Here is a 24,032-nt window from a genome sequence, read left to right as displayed (position 1 = left end):
GCCGCTTTCTCAAAGGGCAGAAGTGGCAAGGAAAGACAGGGAATGATTGCCACCAAGTGGAGAAATACAAAACTGCACGGTATGCCTGTGCATCGCTTCTTTCCCTGCGCAATCCTGGGGAAAACATGTCAAACAGCTCTCACTGCACCACTCTAAGAATCAGCTGCAACTTCTCACCATTTGCTTGACTATTTCCAAAGCATATTTTAAACTACATGTATCCTGCCTCAGAAAGTTAGTAGTTTTGATTTTCAAATAGTTAATGTAGTTCATCATTTGGTGAGCACAGGTAAAGCCTGTACACGTCTGTCTTGCATTTAAAGAACACTGCCCCATGAATAATAATAATAACACCGTGATTTTTCCATAACACAGTGAGCCCTCTAATTCCTGGCTGCTACTGCCTCTACATTTTTTTCTTTAGCTTTGGACACTCTGAGCACTGAGTTCCATAAAAGAAGACACAGATATAAATTCTTTTTTTTTTTTTTCCCCCCCCCGAAGTGTCCTGCCCCTAACTTTCTCTAAAACCACATCTTTCTTCTTTACATTTTCCAGGACTTTGTGCAGACCGCTGCCTACTCAACTTTTGTACTTTCTGTGAATCTTGTTCTTAGCTGTTTAAGCATTCACACTTTGTGGTAAGGACTCCTGAAACTTAACTTAGGGAAGGAGATCCTGATGAAAAGCACTGAGGCAGAAAAGTAAGCATCATAAAACTATGACTTACATACAATTACTCAAAGAAATACAGCTTCCTAACTCTTTTGACTAAACTAATGGGAATGATTTTCTATGCATAATTAAGCAAAGTACTCTTACATAAGTAGCTGTAATTGCAAGAAACAGCAATAGAAACGATCTGGAAGATGGCAAAGGAATGTATTGTCCTTCCAGAGCAATTTGTACTGCCTGTAAATATAACTTTAATATCAATGGTCTCAATAGGAGTATTTAAAAGAATTGGCAAAAAAGAAACTAACAAAAACCAAAAAACATACGTCCTGATATGTCTCTTTTTAATCCTAATTTCATTTCTCAGGACGTATAATTTATTGATTGGTCGGTGTAACTGGCCTTCTTTGGCTCCTGATAGTACTAGCTTACTATGGGAGAAAAAAACCACTGGTGCCATGTGTGGGTGATGGCAAAGGCTGCATAACCAAACCATTTTAGAGGCTTTAAGCATTTGAATAAATAATGAAAAGTGAAGCAATGTTGCCCACACAACTTCTTAACCTCACACAGCTTTGCACCTTAGCTCAAGGAAAACAGCAGGGTAGTGGTAGAGACCTGTGTGTTAATGATATCCATAAAGATTCGGTCCCTAAATTTGTCTGTTATACACATATTTTTGTTACTCTACAACATCAAGAAATGCAAATATTCCAGTGGGGCTATCTATTTCTTGGGAGTTTGCCTCTCCTAACTCTTAGGAGTTTTACATCCCCTAATCCAGCATCCTCCCAGCAATTTAGCGCTTAATAATAGGCAATCTAGTCATTTCTGATGTATTAAAGCAGAATATAAGCATCTACGGACAGTTATCTGAAATTCTTCAACTGAAATGGCTCTCTTTCACACCAATTTTCACTGAGGATATAACAAATATTTACAGGTCCATCAACTTTTGACAGGTACTGAACCAGTCATCTGATACGGTATACTTAATATTTGTCTATGAAAGTGGCTTGAGAAAAGAATCATAGAATCACAGAATCACTCAGGGTGGAAAAGACCTTAAGATCGAGTCCAACCACGATCTAACCGTATCACCCTAACTAACAACCCTCTACTAAATCATGTCCCTGCGCACCACATCCAAATGGATTTTAAACACATCCAGGGATGGTGACTCAATCACCTCCCTGGGGAGCCTATTCCACTACATGGAATCTAGCATCTAAACCTGTGTAGAAGAAACTCAAAATCTACAACAAGGTTTCTACACTCTGCTCTGTAGCTCACATTTATTTCCAAATGCTGTATAATAAATCCTCTTTTTATAGAGTACTCTTTCTAAAGCAAATAGAGAGGTGAAGTAAGGAGAAAAACTCTGGGGAAGGTATTTGAACACTATGTAAAGAAAACACAAATTATTTCTGTTTTTTTTTCTTTTGCTTATTTTGATCAATATGAAAGGTTTATGACAGTTAAACAAAATAAAAAATACATAATGGAGAAAATAATAGCAATTGGAGCTAACGTTATGTATGTACACAACAGTAAGAGTAGAACGTTACACCATATTTAACACTACAAAGTGATAACATTGTGATGGAGAAAAATAAATAAAATAATTTGCTATATTTTTTATTATGGTATCTTAATGTTTTGCTGTTAAGGTGTATTTTTTTCCTTCTAAATTGTCCATCCCCCAAATATGTTTAAAATTTTACAGACTGGTTTCTATAACAACTAACAAAAATGAGAGACATTATGAAAGACATTTTGACACTTATTTGTTGACCTTATGCCTGAAGATTTGCATGAAGGCAACTTCTTTAGAACCAGCTAAGATAATGTGAGGATTTTCCCCAGTTCAAGAGATGAACTGCCCACCATGTCACCCCCCCGAGGGACACCTCCATCAGGCATCCACATCAGCATCTCTCAGTCCTTGATTTGATGCATCATTTCCCTGAAGAGGAATGAAGACTGTATATTCCATGTCTAAAGTATGGCAGCAATCCCTGTTATACTGTAAATACTGATGTACTGTAATGCTCCTCTATTTTTCATTTTCCAGGAAACTGACTGAACGCTGAGTAAATCTCTGCTCTTGAACAGAAACTGAGTCTTACTTGTTCTTCTACAACCCAGTAGCTTCTATGCCTCCAGGAACTCAGTGGGAGTTGCTGACTCCACAGAGCTGATCAGTGGTATTTTGCTTCAGACAACACAGCAGTTCATACCTCCTACTGACTTAGGAATTATAGTACTACTTTTTTCCATCACTGAACGTAGCTGTAGTTTATTCTGTACTCACAAAAGCTACTACAGCAGATACAGGATGGAAATGATACTATAATAGCTGAGCCAAAAATAAACCTCATGCAGAAAATCAGTTCTTTTTCATCATTATGGAGACAAGCACACTGATCTGCGTTTTTAAGGTCATTTTCAAAGAACAATAGGATAATGCTTTAAAAATACTGTATTGTTCTGAGATCCTCTCCAGATTATAACATTTATTAATAGAAGGACATCAATTATTCAATTGCCTTTAATATTGTGGAACAATAAACAACTTCTGTGAAAGTACTGTAATTTCTTCTCATTAAAAGATTTATATATAAAGCAGAAATCTTCTCAGTTTCTCTAGCATTAATTTTAACATTTTTTCTTTTGCATTTCCACTTCACACTGATAAAAGGGCATTAAATTAGGCAGCCCCATCTGAACTCTGCAAATGTCCTCACAACTTCCAATTACTGGCAGATACAAACTATTTATGTTGGATAAAAGCAAGTATGAAATGCCAACATTGGCTAAAATCTAAGGCTGATGGTAGTTTTCAAAAAAGCAGCTGACAACTGTTTTCAACTCTGTCAGTGCATTTTCCTGTTTTTGTGGAAAACCAAGAGAACAGACTATCTTATCCATTAGTGAAGTCACATTCAGTTCCCTGCTATAAATTACAGAAGTGAAAAAGAATATGTGATTCTGGAAAGATTGTATCCCACACAATTTAAGCAAACAAGAAAAATGTCTTGCTTGGAGATTTACTGCAGAGTGCGTGAAAGAATAAACACTTTTCTTGAGGAAGGCAAAAATGCATTCTGATGATTTACTGGGTTCGCAGAAGACAAAAATGTATCCTGTTACTCAAAAGGTCATTTACTACATGCAGATGTGTTTTTATATGAATAAATACTGTATTTATCACACAAATTCAGTATAATTCGAGTGGGCTAACTAAAAATATATATATATATATTTTCTGTACTGATAATTGAAACAGAAATGACTGCAAAGAGAATGTGGCAAGTAATATTCAGCATATTTTTATTTATATTGTCACAGTCCACTTGATTCAATGAGACTATTGATGGAAGCCAAGGGGAAGGCTTGGGCTGGGCACAGTTGGGCTGTAACGGGGAAAGGCAGGCTGGTGGCAGATATTAGCACTGAGGTGACGGAGGACGAGCAGACGACCTTCACCCCCCACGCAGCAGCCTCAGGCAAGCCACCCTCCATTCCAACCGGAGGCGGGTCCCGCGCACGCCCTTCCACCGCGCATGCTCCGCCCGCCCCGGGCTCGGCCTGCCGAGGAATGTTGGGCGCCCGGCGGCCCATAGTTTCCCCGGCAACCGGCAGGAAGCGTTGCCGCGCGTGGGGCTGCCCGCCGCCGGGCCACGGGGGGATCGCGGAAAACGAGGCATTGCTGCTGCTCCCTTTCTCTGCCCCAGCTGCGCTCCGGGAGAGGGCTCATACAGCGGGGTAAGTGAGCAGCTTCACCTTTACACCCTGCTTACTGCCAGTCTGCCTTTTATACGTCGCTTCCAGAAACCAAACCCGGGCCTCCTTTTTTTTCTGTTTTGAAAGACATCTTTCAAATGTGCTTCTGCCTCGTTTCTATTTATGGGTTCCTGTCATTTGCGTGAAGTCTGTCCTCTGCCAGTAGGATGATTAACCTAGGTATCAAGCTTTAGCAAAAGCTGTGCTCTTGGTTTGTACATATCCTTCATCACTTTCCTAACTCCCATCTTTACTTTTGTCCCAAAGGGCTGATCTGCCAGTTGTCACTTATTTTTTTATTGCATTTTCTGTGATGGTGTGAGCAGTGACTTGAAATGCATCTAGAATTGTTGTTACTTAAAACAGTATTATAAGTTCTCTGCACGTATCTTAATTGCTTCTTGGAAGTGGAGAGAGTCTGAGTGCTTCTGAACATGTGGTTCAACAGATCTGAGTGCAAGGCCTTGCACCTGGATTGTCGCAACCCCTACTACCAATACAAGGATTGAGCACAGCTCTGCCAAAAGGAACTTGAAGGTACTGGTGGATGTGAAACTGGACACGAGTCAGCAATGTGCCCTTGCTGCCCAGAAAGCCAACCGTATCCTGAGCTGCATCAAAAGCAGCGTGGCCAGCAGGGCAAGGGAAGGTGATTCTGCCCATCTGATCTGTGCTGGTGAGGACTAACCTGCAGTACTGTGTCCAAATGTGGAGTCCTCAGTACAGGAGAGACATGGAGCTGTTCAAGCATGTCCAGAGGAGGGCAGTAAAAATGCTCCAAGAGATGGAACACCTCTCCTATGAGGATTGGCTGAGAGATTGGGGGCTGTTCAGTCTGGAGAAGGGAAGGTTCCTTGGTGACCTGATAATGGCCTTTCTGTATCTACAGAGGAGCTGTAAGAAAGAAGGGGATAGACTCTTCAGCAGGATCTGTTATGATATGATATGGGAAATCACACAGAATCGCACACAGAATGGCCAGGGTTGGAAGGGACCTCAAGGATTATGAATCTCCAACCCCCCTGCCACATGCACGGCCACCAACCTCCACATTTAATACTAGACCAGGCTTCTCAGGGTCCCATCCAATCTGGCCTTGAACACCTCCAGGGATGGAGCATCCACAACCTCTCTAGGCAGCCTGTTCCAGCACCTCACCACTCTCTCTGTAAAGAATTTCCCCCTGACATCCAACCTAAATCTGTTTGTAGGCTCCCTTTAGGTATTGAAAGGCTGCAACGAGGTCACCCCGCAGCTGCCTTTTCTCCAGGCTGAACAAGCCCAGCTCCCTCAGCCTGTCTTCATAGGGGAGGTGCTCCAGTCCCCTGATCATCTTTGTGGCCCTCCTCTGGACCCTCTCCAACAGCTCTGTCTTTCTCGTACTGGGGGCTCCAGACCTGGACACAGTACTCCAGATGAGGCCTCACAAGAGCAGATTAGTGGGGGACAATCACTTCCCGGTCCCTGCTGGCCACCCCTCTTTTGATGGAGCCCAGGATCCATTTGCCTTCTGAGCCTCAAGGGCGCATTGCTGGCTCGTTATGTTTTTCATCTATCAAGACCCCCAGGTCCTTCTCTGCAGGGCTGTTCTCAAGGACCGCTCCTTCCAGTCTGTATGGATGCCTGGGATTCCTCTGGCCCAAGTGCAGAACCTTGCACTATGCTGTGTTGAACCTCATCAGGTTCACCCAGGCCTACCTTTCTAGCCTGTCAAAATGGTTACCAACTAGAAGAGGGTAGATTTAGATTGAATATAAGGAAGAATTTTTTTACAGTAAGGGTGATGAGGCACTGGAACAGGCTGCCCAGGGATATGGTGGGTGCTCTGTCCCTAAAGACATTCAAGATAAGGCTGCACCACGTTCTGAGCATCAGATCTAGCTGTAGATGTGTCTTTCACTGGAGGGGAGTTGGACTACATGACCTTTAAAGATCCTGTGTATGTTTTTTGTCTGTTCTAAAGAGACTCCATTGCCTAACTGTGGCCTTTTTAAAAGATCTGTTGCCAAAGCAGGCCATATTCTGAAAATATTAGCAAAGTGAAGGAGAGCAGCACAGGATTAAGAAATAAAGAAGAATAATGATTCCTTTATTCAGATTTTCTTCATTGTTTATGTCAGTCTTTTGACCTGGAGATTATAACCCTTGATATCCTGTCACGTAGGAATGGAATTCTATGTTTTTAATCTTTTTCTATTCTAGGTGGTAATGTTCTAAAAATGTCCTCAGGCACCCAGATAAAAGCAAAGGCTGCAGCACAGAAAAGCAAGACCTCCTCTCCTTTGCCATCTTCTCCAGAACCTGCAATTAAGCCACAGCCAAAGCCCAGTGACAAGCTGAATCCCAAAACTATTGATCCAGTATGTATGGGTGGTGGGTCTTTTTTTTTATTTAAAATCATTATTTTGTTGGAAAAAAAATTCCATACTTGAAGATATGCATGCAGATAATTCTTCTGGTCCAATATTAATAATTTAAACTAAACTTTTGTTATTAATCATACGTTGCCTAAATTACAACCTAAATCACATGCTGAAATGTTTGAGTAATAACATGTTTATTACTTTATTTTAAAAAGATGTTTTGATACAAATATGGCTTTAGTGGCAACTTTTTTTTTTCTTTTTATGTTCCTAAACATGATTTAGGACCAAGAGTTAAAGAGATTTTCTATTGGTTTCTTTCATATAGTTGTAAATTTTGGCACCTGGTCCTTTAGGGAAACAGATCAGAGCTATGGCTTTGATAACCCGTGCCATGTTGTGCAATGAAACAAAGACTCTGGTAGTATCTTGAAGATCATCTAGATCTCGTGAAATCTAACAAATTAATTGTTAGTGAAAAGTCAAATTGTGCACAGAATTTTATTAGTGTTGGTGTAGTTTCAAACACTAGAAAGACAGAAATTAAGATTTCCTGGTATTTCATGCTATATATTTTGTGACAAGTTGTTTAATCTTGAAAGTAGCATTGAGCAATCATGCTAATAAATTATGTCATATTTCAAACTGATAAGAAGCATGTATATGATAAAAAAGTAACTTTGTGTAGGCTTTCCTCACACTAAGCTCCCACTGATTTTCAGTGCCCATATGCCATCTTGCTCAATGTTTGATGTTATTCTACATCTTGCCAACTTGTAAATTTCATGTATACTCAGATCAGGCCGGAGTTGGAGCAAAACGACCTCCTGCATGTTACCTGCTGATGTTGAGTAACCCCACAGCTGTGTGTCAGCTCAGTAGCACACAGCTGCTCACTCTTCCCAAGTGGGGTGGGTAAAGGAATTGCAGAGGGTAAAAGTGCAAGAACTTGTGAGTTAAGGTAAAGACTGTTTACTAGGTAAAACAAAAGCTGTGTGTGCAGTCAAAGAAAAACAAGGAATTCATTTGCTGCTTCCCATCAGCAGGCAGGTCTTCAGCCATTTCCAGGGAAGCAGAGCTCACCACACATAATGATTTCTTGAGAAGACAAACACCATTATTCCAAAGTCCCCTCCTTCTTTATCCCAGCTTTTATTGCCAAGCATGACCGCATATGGTACAGGATGTTCTTTTGAGCAGTTTGAGGTCAACTATTATGGCCATGGCTCCTTCTTGTGCATCCCCAGCAACTTGCTTAGCAGGGCAGTGTAAGAGGCTCAAGTCTATGGCTCTGTGTAAGCACTGCCATGCAACAAGTAAAGCATCAGTGTGCTATCAACAGTATTTTCATCAAAAATCCAAAGTACATAGCCATACCACCCTCTACAGAGAAAATTATCCCAGCCATGACACCTGCATATAATGACAGTTAGGAAAGTGAGATATCCTTAATCTTTAAGAGAGAACTTATAGGATTTCAGTCTTAAGATTTTCATGACAAAATAGGAAAATGGGAGCACTGCATCAGGAAAGCATGAATTCTACATTATTAGTTCATTTTTACAACTTTCTCTGCAGACAATTCTGTAAAGCCATTTTTTTGATAAATGTATCAAATGTGTGTTTTCCATCCTATATCTGCAGATTTTTTTCAAATTATTTTTACAATCATGCAACTAAGCTCCCTTCTCAATAATTTGCAGTTTTAACATATTGAAACTTATAAACAAATGACACTTTTTTTCTTCTTTTTTTGTGTCCTTGCAGTTTGCTGCTCCTTCTAGAGCACCTTCTGCGTTTGCTGCTACGTATGCTAAAGGTGGCATTCCATGCAGGTATTCTAGTTCTGTTTGCTTCCTTTTTATTATATGTGTAAGGGTTAGGTAGAATTACACAGATAGATAAACATCTATTCACAGCTTTATACTCTTCTATTTAGGCAGTTTAATTTCTTTTCAAAGAAAGAAGCAATTTTCCATATGTTTGATAATGGTTTCTTTTTGTTCTTTTTGTGCAGTGTTAAAACTCTTTCATGAAAGATGCTGATTTCTTCAGATAAAGGTGCTTTCCCTAATAACAATGATAATAAAATTAGTGCCATTTTATTAAGCAAACACCTTGCAGTCTTTTTGTTTGCAGGAAGTAATATGGGAACATCTTGATTATTTCAACTCTGTAATTTTCAGCAATATTGGATATTAACAAAACTACATGTGTTTTATGGTATTTTGAATTCCCTTTGTCTATTACATATTCTCATACATAATAAGCACTTTTCTCCAGTGTTTTGTCAAGTGGATGCAGAATTAGTTAAATTAATAATTACTTATTAATCATGAGCACTACATAAATATATATACACATATTAAAGAAATCATTTATACGGGATCAACTGAAGAATTCCAGTATAATTTTCTTACAGTTTCAGCTGTTTTTTCTTATCAGTTAGTATTTGCGGGAAATGTTTATTGACAGCTATTAAAATGAATAGCTTTACAAAGGGAGCATCTTCTGTGTCTGTATGAGATGAGATCTATAATTCTTATTTTCTGATGTCTTTGTGGTAGGGATTAGAATTCTGAAAACTGCCATCTTGAAAACTGCAATAATTCAACTTCTGCGTGCTCTTACACATTTCATTAAGGAGGGCAGTATATGTTGAGGTTGTGTATACAATGGCATAATAGTCTTAAAAAACTAATGGCAATATTTCAATATGAGTAGTGTTAGAAATAAATCATTTATTATTATATGTTAATTTGTTCCAACTTTAATTCTTTATGTAGGTTAATGCATGGATCAGTAAAGCACAGACTGCACTGGGAGTGCCCTCTTGAAACAGTTCCTTTTGATCCTCTTCTTGTAACTCTGGCAGAGGTAAACTGTCTTCTTGAGAAGATAAGCATACAGTATTTATTCCATGTAGTGCTGAAATGTTATGTGAATGTACTCAGCTACATTTTTACGTCAGCTTCTGTTATTTAAGTGCTATTGTAGTTGGACTTCGTGATTTATGATTTATTCTTTGAAACAAAGGATGTATAAAAATGTCTCAGAGCTACGTGTTCCTAAAAGCTAATTAATGCCAGTCTACTTCTTCATGATTTAATTAAAATAATTTTGGGAGTAACTAAGGTACTGGCAGTCTCCAAACCTAATTTCAAACACAAGTTAAATAAGAAACTAAAAGCAAGCCCAGTCCTTTCTGACCTAAGCGTTTATCTGGGATGTGGACACTCTGTGAAGAAAAAAAGTAGGATTTCAGTTCTCTCAAACACGCACAAAGTGTTCTTCCTCTTTTTTGATCATTTGTTTTTCCAGTACATACCTTTCACATACGTGAATCCAAAAAAGTCATCCAGGGACTGTGAAAACATAACTCTTTTGTAGATAAGACCAATCGTATAGTCACCATATCTATATAGGACTAAATTCACTGACTGGATTTGCCTGGGACTAAGAAAGAGTAGATATGTTAGAGAGCACACAGGAAAGCTATTGATTCTTTGTCTTGTACCTTTTGGAAGCATTGAAATTCACAGTTCAGTAGTCAGTTTAACTGAATTCCAATTCATTTTCAGTCAAAATACATTGTTGGCTTTTGTGTGCCTTTGCAGTGATCTTTATGCGTAAAATGGCTGAGCTGTCATAGGCTGTTTTTACTTACTTGGAGGTCCTGACAATGTGCACTGTGTAAAAAGAAGTGCCCGCCTCCAAACATCAGCTGAAATCTATTGTGGGTACTATGAAGAGTAATTTCAAACCAGTGGAGCTGTGTTAGATTTTTCTCTCACTTGTTTTTTGGTCATTAAAAAGACAGCTGGTGGGTTTCTGTCCTCTTTTTTTCACTGCAAATGTTTCACTATTTTTCCGCCACTAAATATGAGGGGGGGTAAAAAAAAAAAAACAACTTTGTGTGAAAGAGGTACAGGCCTACATACACTAACTTTTGCATAAAAATCCTTTTTACTTAGATAGAAGGGATAAAAAGCAGTTGTTCCTTTCTGACCATTGTAGTTCACAGACATTCCTCTGTACTGTATGTACTCCAGAGAGTTTTGCTTGTTTGTGTAGGTCACTGAAGGATGGTTTTTCCTCTTTTGACCACATGCTGCAATCTCTAAAACAGATATATGTGCTTTAGCAACAGATATATCCTTTTTCTTTGGAGTCACCAGTGTCAAGTGTTGTGGAACTAGATGCTAGTGATGGGACTAGAGGGAATGGCCTCAAGTTGCGCCAGGAAGATTCAGGCTGGACAAGGAAGTATCACTTTTCCTAAAGAGTGGTCAGGCGCTGGAGTGGGCCTCCACCAGGGAGGTGGTGGAGTCACTGGTGGTGCAGGTGTTAAAGATATGTTTAGATGTTGTACTGAGGGACATGGTTTAGTGAGAACTATTGGTGGTAGGTGGATGATTGGACTGGGTGATCTTGTAGTCTTTTCCAACCTTGGTGATTCTATGATTCTAATATGCATTTCAGTTACAACGTTTAACAACTGTTAACACCTGAAGAGGAGGAATGCTTTGATATTTCCTTCTTTCGTTATAATTGTCCATAACCCTAGCTAATGTAAAGATGAATGCAAAGAGAAGCAGTGTTTTAAATATTAAGAATGAATGACACTGTTGTGACTTCTTTCATCAGAAACCTATGAAGAAATGGAAATCAAAATTGTTTTTATGCTTGTGTTTTAGTATTACCTAAATATCTTCCTCGTCACATTCCAACAGCTTTATGTAGATGCTTTCTGGCCCAGGCAGTGAGGTTGTCTCTTCCAAGATGCTTTTACCTCCTGTTTCACACAGTCACAGAATGTTTGAGGTGGGAGGGGACCAATGGATCCATCTGTCCAACTCCTGCTCAAGCAGGGGCACTGAGAGCAGGTTGTTCCAGTGTTGCATCATCTATACAGTGAAGTGCTTCTACTCATTTTCAAACAGAACCTCTTCTGTTCCAGTTTCTGCCTACTACCTCTTACCCTGGCACTGGGTACCACTGAAAATAGCGTGGCTCTGTCTTCTTTTCCTCTGATGTTATACTTAATGTTAACACAGAATGAATCTTTGACCAATAACACACGCTATTAACTGTAGCTAAAGTCACTTTGGGTCTTCTAAGAATCACTTAAGACACACATGTCCAACTCTTGGGCCCCATGTGGCTCAGCACAGCTTGCACTGTGGCCAGCCTCTGCCCCGTGCCATCACAGCAGTGGCTCTGCACCATCTGTTACCATCTGTCAAGCATCAAAAAAGTGTAAGGGAATATTAGTTTAGTGGGAAGATCCAGTTTCTACTGCCTTACCACCGACATCCACCTCTAACATTGTGGGCCAGCATAATGAGATAGAAGACATTTCTTTCAGAGCAGGTCTTGTAATATATTTACTGAGAGATTTTGGACTTACCTTCTCCTTCAAGGCATTCTGAACTATTTGGATTGACTTTTTGTCTATATATGGATTTGGGAAGAAATATGAGCACGCTTAACATTATTGAAACTTTCTCAACATTATTAAAGGCTAGAAACATTAAACTTTAATATAGCATAGTATCTATATATAAAAGCTTAGAGGCTAACCGTAGGAGATTGCATCTAAATCTGAAGCATATTCAGTGTAGTATAGATTATCATTGACAGTGTGATAGAAAATCAGCTTTAAACCTTTTGTTCTTAGTTTTTATAGTTACCTATATTGAGTTTCTTAAATCATCAGCATAGTTCGGCATAGGAACTGTCACAACTGTACACGTTTGCTACTCAGGCTTCAAATTGCTCTTGGAGATGGCTCTTCACAGAAGTAAGAACTTGCTGGATAGCTTTCTGTATAATATAAATGCTAATTCTTTAGTAGTATCAGGTGCTGCTATATTATTTTGTAAATAAATTGTGTGTTGTGAGTACTAGTTTGTATTCAGCAGTATAAAGCAGTGGCTTTTTTGGAGCTCTGTGCTCATCAAAAAGCTAGATTTTTATCTGTTACATAAGTTAACCCTTTAAGTTGAGCTGGATGTGTTTGCACTTTTAGATCCATACTTGAGAATCACTGAATTAGTCAGACTTCCTTACAGGTGGAAAGTTCAGCTAAGGAATTATTAGGGGTCTCATGATTTACTGACAGTTACTTAGCTGCAGCAGTGATTTAATATTCATTACATATTCCTTGTTAAGCTATAAATTGGCACTTAGGACAAGGAAGGGAAGTGTTCTAAAACATCAGTTTACCAGTAAGTATATCTTGCTCAGATGAGAGTAAAAATGAATACTTGTTCTGAAGGTTATCCACTAACTTCAATGATCTGATTATTATTTTTAAGAAATCTTAATACTGACCAGAAATCCGTAGAGATTTCCCCTCCCTAAGGTACAGGGGTACAAAAGGTACAAGGCACTCTGTTGACCTAGCCCTTAAGAAAAGTGGAGCTAGATAACTACTTCACATGCTTAGTGAAAGTTGCCTTTTGTGTGCTATGAAAAAAAATGAACCCTTGCATTTTACACTATAATCTGTTTAAGTTGCAAATAATATTTCAAAACCAGCTAAACTAGCCAAAATTTCCGTATATATGGAAGAGCAACATGAAGATCTTGTGTGTGTTGATGATCCTTGAGGTCCCTTTCAGCCCAAGTCATTCTATAAAGACAGTCAAGAATACTGCCACTTCTAATTCTTTAGTCAAAGCATTTTGGAAGAGCTAGGTAGCTGTACCTAATCATTGAACTATTGTCCACATACAAGATTGCATTGAACAAAATACTTTGATTCATTTGTGAGTTTGGAGGTTCTTTTATAAACAACTCATTATATTTTGGGTGTATAAAACCCACCTGTTAAATTAAGAGTAGCCTTGCTAATAGATTGATTTAATACAGTGGAAATAGGATTCTTTAAATAAGTTAAAGAAAATAAACACTGTTTATAATGTTCACATTCCTATGTTTCATCAGCATTGTTTATAGCCAAATATGTTTCTGGAGTCTTAAGAGAAGTTGAATATAGTGCATTCTGTAGAGCAGGCTTTTATTTTCATAGAATCCTAGAATTGCCTGTGTTGAAAAGAACCTCACAGATCATCTAGTTTGAAACTCCCTGCCATAGATAGAGTTGCCAGTCACTAGATCAGACTGCCCAGTGCCACATCCAGCCTGGCCTTGAATGCCTCCAGAGCATTCATTTCCTTTGAAAGATTAAACAAGCTGTCAATACCTAAAGTAGCTTGCAGTTCCTGGATGGTGGAAGTCTTTCTTCTTTCCTTTACAGATTTAATCTTTGAATTCTGCTGCTTAGGTCACCATGTGTATTTGTACCATTCACCAATTTTTGCAATTGCTGGGGGTGCTGTCTTTCTTTCCATTGTTCACCTTCTATTTAATTTTCCCTCATGAAATGGAAATAATTTACATATATAACATAATCTTCTATTGATAGCCTTGTTGAAAAATTCCTCCGGGTAGGTAGATTGAAGATAATGAAGTACAAATAGTGATTAAAATATCAATATTCATAACGTAGGTTTTAATATTCACTATTTCAAAAGAAAAATGAATACTTTGTGATCAGAGTTGTACTCAGTGGATCCACATGGTGGAGTTAGTGTATTTTATGTTTTGAATTGATGTAAGAGAATCTAAACACTGTCTTTCCATTATGTGGAACTTTTTTAATGATGTTCTGTTTAAAAGAATAACTTTTAAGAGAATATATTTTACATTTGCACCAGGGTCTGAAAGAGACAAAGCATCCCTATACATTTGTTTCAAAGGAGGGTTTTAAAGAATTACTTCTGGTTGAAGGTGCTACTGAAAAAGCCATTCCCCTGTTGCCTCGTCTAGTTCCTGTGTTAAAGGCTGCATTGGTATGTCTTACTCCTCTTGCAGAGATTTTCACAGATACATTTTTATTTTTATTTATTTTTTTAGAATTAGAAGAATTATTTTTGTCTGTTCTTCCAGTCACTGTTAATCTGATAATGGGAGCAGTAGAGATGACAAAGCACTGTAGAAGTAGGTACGAGCATGATGGTTGCTGACAGGTGACAAAGCTTTAGTTGACAGGGCTAAATTCATTGAGCCAGAAAGTCTGTGTTTCTCTAACAAAGATTATTATGAATTAAGAATTACTCTGAGTTCATTACATTTTCAACTAAAATGTTGGTTCCCAATTTTGATATATCCACATTTTTAAAAAGTTCTTCCTAATATGCTGTGCAGCACTATACATAGGATATATTTCAAAAGTGAAATATTAGATATAGTTTTGCTTGCTGAATGTATTTATTTGCATATCGAGCATAAATTAGCAGCTTCCTTTTTTGTTTTTTGTTTTTTTTTTAATTACATGCAATAATTTCACAGACAAATTGTGGAGGCTTTTGTTTTCTACTTTCTACAAAAAAAACCACCTCTGCATTTAATTATTAAATCTAGACAATATTCAGTTGTATTATATTTCTGAACTGCTTATAACATTATAAAAAATAAGTGGTTTTCTAGTAGCTTCAGTTGATTAAAAGTATAATAATAAAAATGCAATCATAAAATAGAGATTGAAGAGTTTGTGCACTTGTCTGAATATTTGACAGGGTTTGTTTTCCTTCCCTCAAAGGCCCATTCAGATGATGAAGTATTTGAAAGGGGATTAGATGCTTTAGTTCAACTGAGTGCTGTTGTTGGCCCATCTCTTAACGACCATCTTAAGCATCTGCTCACAAATGTAAGTTTTAATGCTGTAGTAAGAGATTATATGTATTTTTGGGGTCTTTTGTTGAGATGTTTACTGTAATATCTGCATAGATAACATTAGAAGACTCAGCAGTTCCATGAAAAGCATTAGTTCACGTATTTCTCTGTGCACGTCCATCATTCCTGAAGAGTATAGTGACTTCAAAAGTTCTAACTGTGCAAAACCTGTTGTTAATGGAAACTTGAGAATAATTGAAGTGTTTTGTTTAAAAAAAGATTCAACTTTCTGAGCCTGAGGTGAAATAGATGCTATGTTTTGAAACAATATTTATGTTTATTGCTAAATGAGTTTTGTACTTCAAATGTGAACATTTTCAAAAATCTGTGAAAGTGTCAATAAATTATCACAGGAAAATATTTCTACTTCTTTCAGATGGGAATTCTGCACATAGAAGTTTTATTCAGTAAACTTCAAGTTGAATGGGGAATGTATTTTTATACTGAATCCTTTTGTAGACTTCCCCTGTAGACTTCCCTCCTCTATCAGATAGACATGGTTTAATTTAGCTTTCTTCCAAACAGAATTTTTACAGCAAATTAAAAGAAAGAGAGATTCTGCAATATTTTTTTTTTTTAAGTATTTTCACTATAGTAAATCCCTTTCAGTACACATGAAAAGCATGTTAACTTTTCATGTGGATAGCGCTTCAAGAATGACTGATTGAATGAATGAATGAATGATTGATTCCTCTTCCAAATTTGTTTGCTAAAAGAAAAAATTTTAAACTGTTTGGCTAACAGATGAAAAACTTAAATTCAAAGAAAACTCAACAGTTAACGTTTTACTCCTTCTGCCTTGACTGAGATCCATATACTTTGACATCAGCTACAAGTTATAAAATGATGTTTCTTTTGGCTCTCATTTCCTAAAGAAAAGAGAATGGGCTACAGACCTCCTTATTTTACTTTTCCAATAGCTTTCAAGGAGATTAATGGACAAGAAATTTAGAGAAAAAATCACTGTTGCTTTACAAAAGTTGGAGCAATATGGTGGAAAGGTGAGTTGACCAGACAGTACTGTGTAAACTGCACACTTGAATGCATCTTTGACAAGACAGATTAATAACCCTGTTCAGAGAAGTACTTACTTGAACATGTCACAGCTATTCATATTGTATAAAACAGGATTTTTTTTAAACTAAACTGTGGCAATTCTAGTCCACTGTAAAAATACTTGTTTTAGTACTTTTGAGGTATTAAGTGACAATAGAAATGACCTTAAATCTACACTGCATGAAGCGCATTCTGCTGGTTAGCTTCTGTTGTTTCCCATTTTTTTATTTCTCTCTTTTATTTGTCTTCACCATTATTTTAATCTCAGAGCAGGAAACACAGGAGAATGTTTCAGTAAAATATTCCAGGGGATCAATAGCTACATCAGAAACTGAATGGCCATACTCAAACAGTGCATCAATCCACATTTGAAAAACTCTTTTGCAGAACCAGCATCCATCCATGTGGATCCCTACCAATATTATTTGCTTGGAAAACTTTATTCTTCTTGGTGGGAAGTTTATGCATCCTTAGTGGTTAAATAAGTCACTCTCTGTTCTTTCTTTTGAGTTCTTTGCTTTTCTGGAAAGTCTTTTCCCAGGGTTTAGAATGGGTGTGGAGTGGGTTAATATCCAGGATGCTGTATATGAGTCCTTAGTCCAAGTTAGGCACTGCAGCATTTACGAAGTAGATTTTTCATGCTGAGTTAAGCATAAGGGCTTCTTGTACAGACCGTAGAGTAGGGTAGATACCCGTGAAGAGTGATCCATGTATTCACCAGATGTTAAATGCAAATTGCTCCTGGCCCCTTTTGACACCTGACTCAGGCTGAATATTTGCCTTCCTTCAGTGCACCCGGGATGAAGGCTATGTGTTCCTTTTTCTGAGCCTAAGTGCTTTCCTCAGCACTCTTTTAACTCTTGCTAAAAGAAACAGTTTGCTATTATTGCCGATGCCTGTCCATTCCCTAATAGCTTAGTACTTAGGTCACTTACTAAGAAAATCAGGTGCTCACATTTTAGCCCATCTTGATTAACTTAGAGGTTAAGATCCTCAGTTGCTACACATTTAAAAAAAAAAAAAAAAAAAAAAAAACCTTAAATAGTAAAGTACAGAAAAGTATTATAATGCTAAACATTCTGTTCACAACTTTTGTTGTGCTATTCATTGTTCATCGAGAAGGAGAGAAGAAAAAGTGAGAAAACATTGGCTCAATTCATCCAGAATTGAAAGTATTTGTTCTGATGACCCCATGAGGAGTTGCATGTATGAAACTGAATGACCGTTGATAAAGAACAGAAATCACATGGAGGGTAGGGACCCTAAATGTAGATCTTACCATTTCTGAGCCTTTTTTTCTTAATAAGCAACCATATAACCAATAGGCAGCAGCTCATTTTTAGGGGTACTCATATTCATTTAAGGGCAGTAGGAATGTTCATATTGCAGACTATATGATCGTCACAGACCAGCATGAAAGTTTCTGATTTGTGTTCAGTGAGATAAGAGGAGGAAAATTACATTTAATTTTGATTTTCTGAGAATTTAGGTCTAGATAATAGAGCTGATCCAGTAAATCATTAAGCCACCTCCATTATCTCTGTCCAGTAATTTATTGTTGCCAATCAGATTACTGTGTGGTCTTTCTGCACATTTTTAAAAATTCTTTAAGAGAAAAAGACAAAAAAAAAACTGGAAAGAAGCACTTAAGTTGTGATCACAGTCAATGACATTACGTAGTACAACTAATGAATCTATCCACTATTATAAAATGAGTTACAATGTATATATGATCAGTACTTTTATTGGAAATCTCTTCCAGAACATCACTCTCCTTCGTTAGTTATCACAATGCAGTTATTTTTTCAGTCCACTATTTTCAACTCTTTTGAAAAGAAATTTCTTAGTAAATAATGCATTTTAATTTTCTAACATTTTGTTTCATAGCAGTAAAGACAACTAAAAGTTTTGAATTATATGGTTTATAGACATGATATGAATACTCTCAAATGTAGTGCTACTGCACCTTACTTTGTTTAAATGCATTCTATTTTCATCATCAGGCAACGGTGACTATCATCAAATCTAAAATTCCAACCTATTGTTCTGTATTCCCCTGAACAAAAAATCCATAGTGATTTCAAGTCTGAAGATAAACTGCCTGTGAACATCACTTCGTGGTATGCTATATTCTCTTAAATTAATCACAGTCTTTTTCAGTATAATGGAGAGTGGGAAAAGTCCTATAAGTTGTGAATATATGATTATGAAAGACTCTATTAATTCTCTATTGACTGCTATTTATGTATGCATTGTGCTTACAAAGACATTGGATATTATTTCAAAAGCAGAGTAAATATAAATTTATATTTTGTTATAAATTACAATTTCCATTAATAGATCTGAATAATATGTTTTGTATATTTGTGAAACATTAAATAATTTGGCTTCAATTACTTAAATGGCAATTAACTTTGTGTTAAATTACATACACTTTTGAAACATTTAACTTCTTATTCTGTGCCATAGGCACATGTGCATGCAGTTCTGGTTCATCAGGACTTAGTGGATTAGACACAGAATTGTAAGAGCCCACCTAGACTTTTTTGAGAGTCAGCTTTTTTTGAAGCTGAACATACTATACACGTAGTGAACAGGGAACTTGCTCAAGATCTGCCCAGCACATTGTTGTCAGAAGCCAGAGCAACATTTGTCCCTTATTGTAATTGAGTTTGATTGCAAAATGTCGTTCAGCGGGTCTTGTTAAATAATGCTTGATCTTGTGAAAACAATTTCAGAATATTAAGAAGATTATTGCTGGCTGGCTAAATTAAATTTAATTCAGAACAGTTCTAAGTCAATATATATGTATTTAAGTTTTTTTTTTTTAAAGAAATAAATTTTGTTGGCAGAAATCTTATATCTGAAGAAATGGAACTATTTCTTTAACAACACAAAAAATGCTCATGCTGTTTGCTTTTCTTTGTTTACTTTATTTCTTATATTATTTTTTTACAAAATGTGCACACTTAGTTTACACAAACACTCTACAGCAAATTTCAGGTGTACATGTATTGTACTACTCTTATCCTACACTGGTGATAGCAGAGCAGCCTTCAGCATGCCTCTAACATCCCATCTCTACACCAGAATAGATACCTGATTTTTTCTTGCAAAAGAATGTTTACAACATTCTTTCTACATCATTAATCCCATTTCATGTTTTCTGCAGCAATGTCACAATGAAGATTGGCCTATCTCTGAAAGCATTTCACCTATTGGAAGGTATTGGCATAAAACTCTGGACAATATATCTTAAAAATTACATGTACTGGAAGGGGCATTAGTATATTTTAGGTACATACATTTTTATCTAGGTTCATAATTAGGTTTCTCCAATCTTAATGAAGAAATTATCCTAAAAAATTTAATGCAATTATCACATGTATATAATATTGTATAGTTGAAGCTTCATTTTTTCATCCTGAATCTTAAAGATACTACAAAAATGCTGACACAGATGTTAGCTTGTCTAGTAGTCATTAGTAGATGTTACTGCCTAGTGATATTCATTCTGTGCACTGAAAAGGGATGAAAATTTTAAAATAACTTTTTTTTTTTTTTACTTTATTAAAGGCAACAAGACACATACTCATGGAAACAGTGGTAGGAACAAGTTAAGTTTTTTTCATAAAAAAAATTCAAATTCAGAAGATTCTTAATTTAAGCAAAGAACTTGGTTTACATGTCTAAGAATTAGAAGTACAGTATGTAGAACACCTTGATATTTTTGCCATGATAAATTAAACACAGACTTACTAGATAAGCATGCTTGATAGAAGCTTACCAGTATTTGTTAGGGAACAGAACTACTGAAACAGTCGTAATTTAAATGTGTTTGTTGTTTAACACTTCTTCCTCTCAAGTTACCTATTTTATTAGGTTTGGGAGGTGTTCCTGAAGAGGACAGAAGCAAGTCAAATGTGAAAGGAAATTGCTGCAAGCTGTGCACTGGACATTAATGATAGCACTTTAACTCAAAGTATTAATTAAAAATATGAGGAGTACACCATACAAACATGAAAAGAAAATACAGAGTAATGCCTCTGTGTAAATTTAGAAGCTGAGACTTAGTAAGTATGCTCAAACACCCCAAGCTGAATCCAGTACAAATGTGTAGCAAAACTAAGAGAATTTAATTTCCTTGTTTGATTAAATCTATTTTATCTAAGGTTTGGAATGATAATAAAGAAAGATGCATGTCAGGTTCTGTTTTGAGGGGTTTTGAAATAAAGCACTGACTTCTCAGAACAATCTTGCTAAGTAGCCACTGCTGAAGTTCTAAAATGTATAATTTTGAAAGATTTAGGGAGAAAACTTAAAAAAAAAAAAAGACTTATTTGCATATTGCATGTCTCAGTATAAAGCTGAGTGACTTTATTTATGGTAAAGTGGGAAATCCATCTTTTAGATTATGTTGCAGAATTGCTTATATTTGTCCATTAGTTGTTGACCTAATGCCTTCATTAAATCACATTTTCAAAGAGCTGCATGGACCGCATTATATTCTCATCCTGTGAAAAACAAACACACAAAGCAAACATGAAAATCATACACCATTACAAATACAGTTGGCAAACATCTATAGTGAAATTAGGTGGAACAAACTGTACGCATGTAATGACAATACCTGTTTTTCAGCTTGTTTGGAGAAATTTTTAGCAGAAAAAAAGTGTTTAATGGATATACTCCTAGTTTTGCAGACAATTGCAGAAACTGGAAGGGACCTCAGGAGATTATTGAGTCCAACACTGCTGGTAAAGCAGGTACCCTACACTAGATCACACAGGTAGAAGAGTCCAACTGGGACTTCAATATCTCCATAGAATAACACTCCACAACCTCTCAGGGTAATCTGTTCCAATGCTCTATCACCCTTACCATAACAAAGTTCTTCTGCCTGTTAGTTTTTGGTTGTCAGTATTCCACATCATAACATCATGTAGTGCACTGGGTGTTAAAGTGTTAATGCTCCAGTTCCAGGCACCTGTCCGGAGTCACCCACCACGACCACCTTTCTTTCCTGACAGAGGCAGTCACAAGGCATGGGGGTGACTGCCTAGCCTTAAGCTCCCCCCTAGGCAGATCCTCCATCGCCTCACCCCTCATCTCTCTTTCAATTTCCAGCGTCTAAACCTGTTGATTAGAGGGAGCTGAGGAAGTGGGCTAGATAGGCAGGCGGTGGATAGGATCGAGAGGAAACACTTCTGCTGTCCCTACTTCTTCTATGAGGAAAGATAGGTTCTTATACTTGGTGACCAGACAAGACCATAACGTCTTAATGTTTACTTTGTGAAGGCAGAGGCCTTCACAGGCACTATGAATTCAGAGTCCTGAACTAGATATATTCCCTAGACCGTACAGTGCTACCACAATGATAGTTGTGCCAAACAAGTACTCAGCACAAAGAGGGGATTTTAAAAGAGACAGTTACGTATGTGTTTAAGAACACAGAGGCCCTTGATGCTACAAAAATAAATAAATAAGTAAATTACAGCAATTGAAAGTGGAGCTTCTCTAAATATGCCCTGCTGTGTTAATTCTTGCTTTTAAAGTATGCCACACTATAAGATCCACACTAGAAGTGATCTTAGCTTTAGAGTTTGGTTGAGAGTGTTTTGCAGTGCTTGTTTCCTTGCCCAGTTTTGACTCTCATCTTCCAGCTTGGAATAGAATGCAGGGAATAGTGAACATTTCCTGTACGCCTCTAGCATATTTTCATATGCACCAGATGCAGCTCTGGCTGCCACGTTTATCAATGGGCATTCCCATTCTAAGGTTTGAAGTAGAATCATTTGTTACACAAAACCAGCAGGGAATGTTTTAAGCAGACTTGCTCTAATATCAGCTTGTGTACCAAAGGATGGCTTGTAGATGAGGAAGCCAAGATACACATCAAATTCTATGTAACTACAGGCATGCTGTGACCCTGTCCTGACTCAGCAAAAGATTCTGGTAAGAAAAAGATAATAGTAGAACTAGCAGTACCGTATGCAGAGTGCCGAGGATAGCTAAAAGTGTGGACTGGTTTCCTCAGCAGGAAAAATTGAACTAAAATGACTATTTTGCAGCTGGGAAAAGAGATATGGAAAAGAGGGTGATAATGATGATATATGCTGTTTTTTCCATAGCACAAGAGCATACAGAATGACTATTAAAAAAAGACTATAAAAACACTGCATGTCAGAATCAAAACAGATGAGTTTACTATAGAAAGGATTACAGAATAATTTAGTTTTGTTTTAGGCATTATTATATACTCGTGAAGGATACTTCTCACTCTGGAGTGATGGAAATCACTGCACGTTGAGAAAAGAAAGGAAGTTTAACATTATCTTTCTAGATCAGTCTCGTACCTACTAATTTATTAATAAAACATTTTCCTACAGTGTGTTTTAAAAGGAAGAGGCCACTGCCCTCTGGAACAAGTGTAATCCTGAAAAAGTTGAAGCCACGTTAACAGAGCACAGCTCCTGAAGCAATTTTCTTGAAGGACTTGGGTTGAATTAAAAACTCCAATCTCATTTCTGAAACTAAATCTTGACACAAATATGAATTAAACACTTTGCAGCTCAGAGCTGTTAATAAAAGAAAGGTCTTAGTAAGTCTAAAGACAAAAAAAAAAAAGTGGGCATATATTTTGTATGTCATCATTTGGATTCCACATCAAGCAGAGCAGCAAGATGACCTGCTCCCTAAGATGAGAGAATGGTGTCTGTCATGTTGTGAGAGAGTTGCCCTATAAATCACTCATTTTGAATACTCAGAGCTAAATAAGAAATCTACTAACAGAAGTGAGAAACTGAATCACTTTGGCAAAGGAGAACAAGCAACTCTTTACTGAAGGTACTAATTTTCTTTGTAAATGAAGCAATCCGCCTATTACTATAATCACTATATTCCAGCAAGTCTTTCTTGAAACTTCTAGAACTCTGTAGACATCAGCTGGGAGATAAACCTCATCTCTGTTTCAGATGATCAGTGTTAGCAGAGCAAATACCTGTCATTCATACTGAGTAAGACTGACAAGCTAGAACCACCATCAATGTGATACAACACTGCTGACAGATAGGACACTACCCAGTACCCATTGCTAAGGATACACAGGACAACCAAGTTAGAGCTTTTTTTTTTTTTTTTTTTAAATACACTAAAGTCAAAAGACTCAGTAAGTGACCACTAAGTGGTTGTGACCTCTCTGTATTTTGCTACTTTTAAATCACAAGAGCAATCCCAAGGATATATAAAACAATACACACATTCTAGCATGTCTGTGCTATTTCCAGTTCTGCTTTTCATATTCCAAATCACTATAAATTTATCACTCACTAACTGCACTGTTCTTTCCTATCTCTCGTCTACTGTTCACTTCTTGGTGTCAGAATACAATGCACACAAAAAGCAATGCAC

At 37.1% G+C, this 24,032-nt stretch overlaps 2 protein-coding genes across 9 annotated transcripts in view; one reads left to right on the top strand and one right to left on the bottom strand.

Annotated features, from left to right (window-relative positions):
* Nucleotides 1-4,302: 4,302 nt before the first annotated feature.
* Nucleotides 4,303-20,202, top strand: PACRGL (parkin coregulated like). The gene is made up of 9 exons (XM_085223408.1): nt 4,303-4,443; nt 6,691-6,821; nt 8,592-8,659; nt 9,611-9,701; nt 14,549-14,683; nt 15,433-15,540; nt 16,487-16,567; nt 18,626-18,742; nt 19,795-20,202. The coding sequence occupies exons 4-8, from the start codon at nt 9,615-9,617 to the stop codon at nt 18,680-18,682; spliced, it is 468 nt and encodes a 155-aa protein (XP_085079534.1). The 5' UTR covers nt 4,303-4,443; nt 6,691-6,821; nt 8,592-8,659; nt 9,611-9,614; the 3' UTR covers nt 18,683-18,742; nt 19,795-20,202.
* Nucleotides 17,607-24,032, bottom strand: part of KCNIP4 (potassium voltage-gated channel interacting protein 4) — a 384,702-nt gene continuing 378,276 nt past the window's right edge. For all 8 annotated transcript variants that reach the window (XM_085223403.1, XM_085223406.1, XM_010710338.3 and 5 more), the window contains one exon: nt 17,607-21,136. In XM_085223403.1, coding sequence (XP_085079529.1) covers nt 21,089-21,136 — 48 coding nt within the window. In that variant the 3' untranslated portion in view covers nt 17,607-21,088. The remainder of the gene's footprint in view (nt 21,137-24,032) is intronic.

The sequence above is a fragment of the Meleagris gallopavo genome, chromosome 4, assembly GCF_905368555.1.
Source record: "Meleagris gallopavo chromosome 4, MGAL_WU_HG_1.1, whole genome shotgun sequence".
Classification (NCBI taxonomy): domain Eukaryota; kingdom Metazoa; phylum Chordata; class Aves; order Galliformes; family Phasianidae; genus Meleagris; species Meleagris gallopavo.
The sequence above is the reverse complement of the archived record's forward strand: the minus strand, read 5'-3'. Positions and strand labels throughout refer to the sequence as shown.

Bases quoted from the DNA above. Each gene is read 5' to 3' on its own strand.
- PACRGL (XM_085223408.1), top strand. From the start codon at position 9,615: ATGCATGGATCAGTAAAGCACAGACTGCACTGGGAGTGCCCTCTTGAA. The intron at 15,541-16,486 runs GTAAGTTTTAAT...CTTTTCCAATAG, and splicing joins TTAAGCATCTGCTCACAAAT to CTTTCAAGGAGATTAATGGA. The intron at 16,568-18,625 runs GTGAGTTGACCA...TTTCATCATCAG, and splicing joins TGGAGCAATATGGTGGAAAG to GCAACGGTGACTATCATCAA.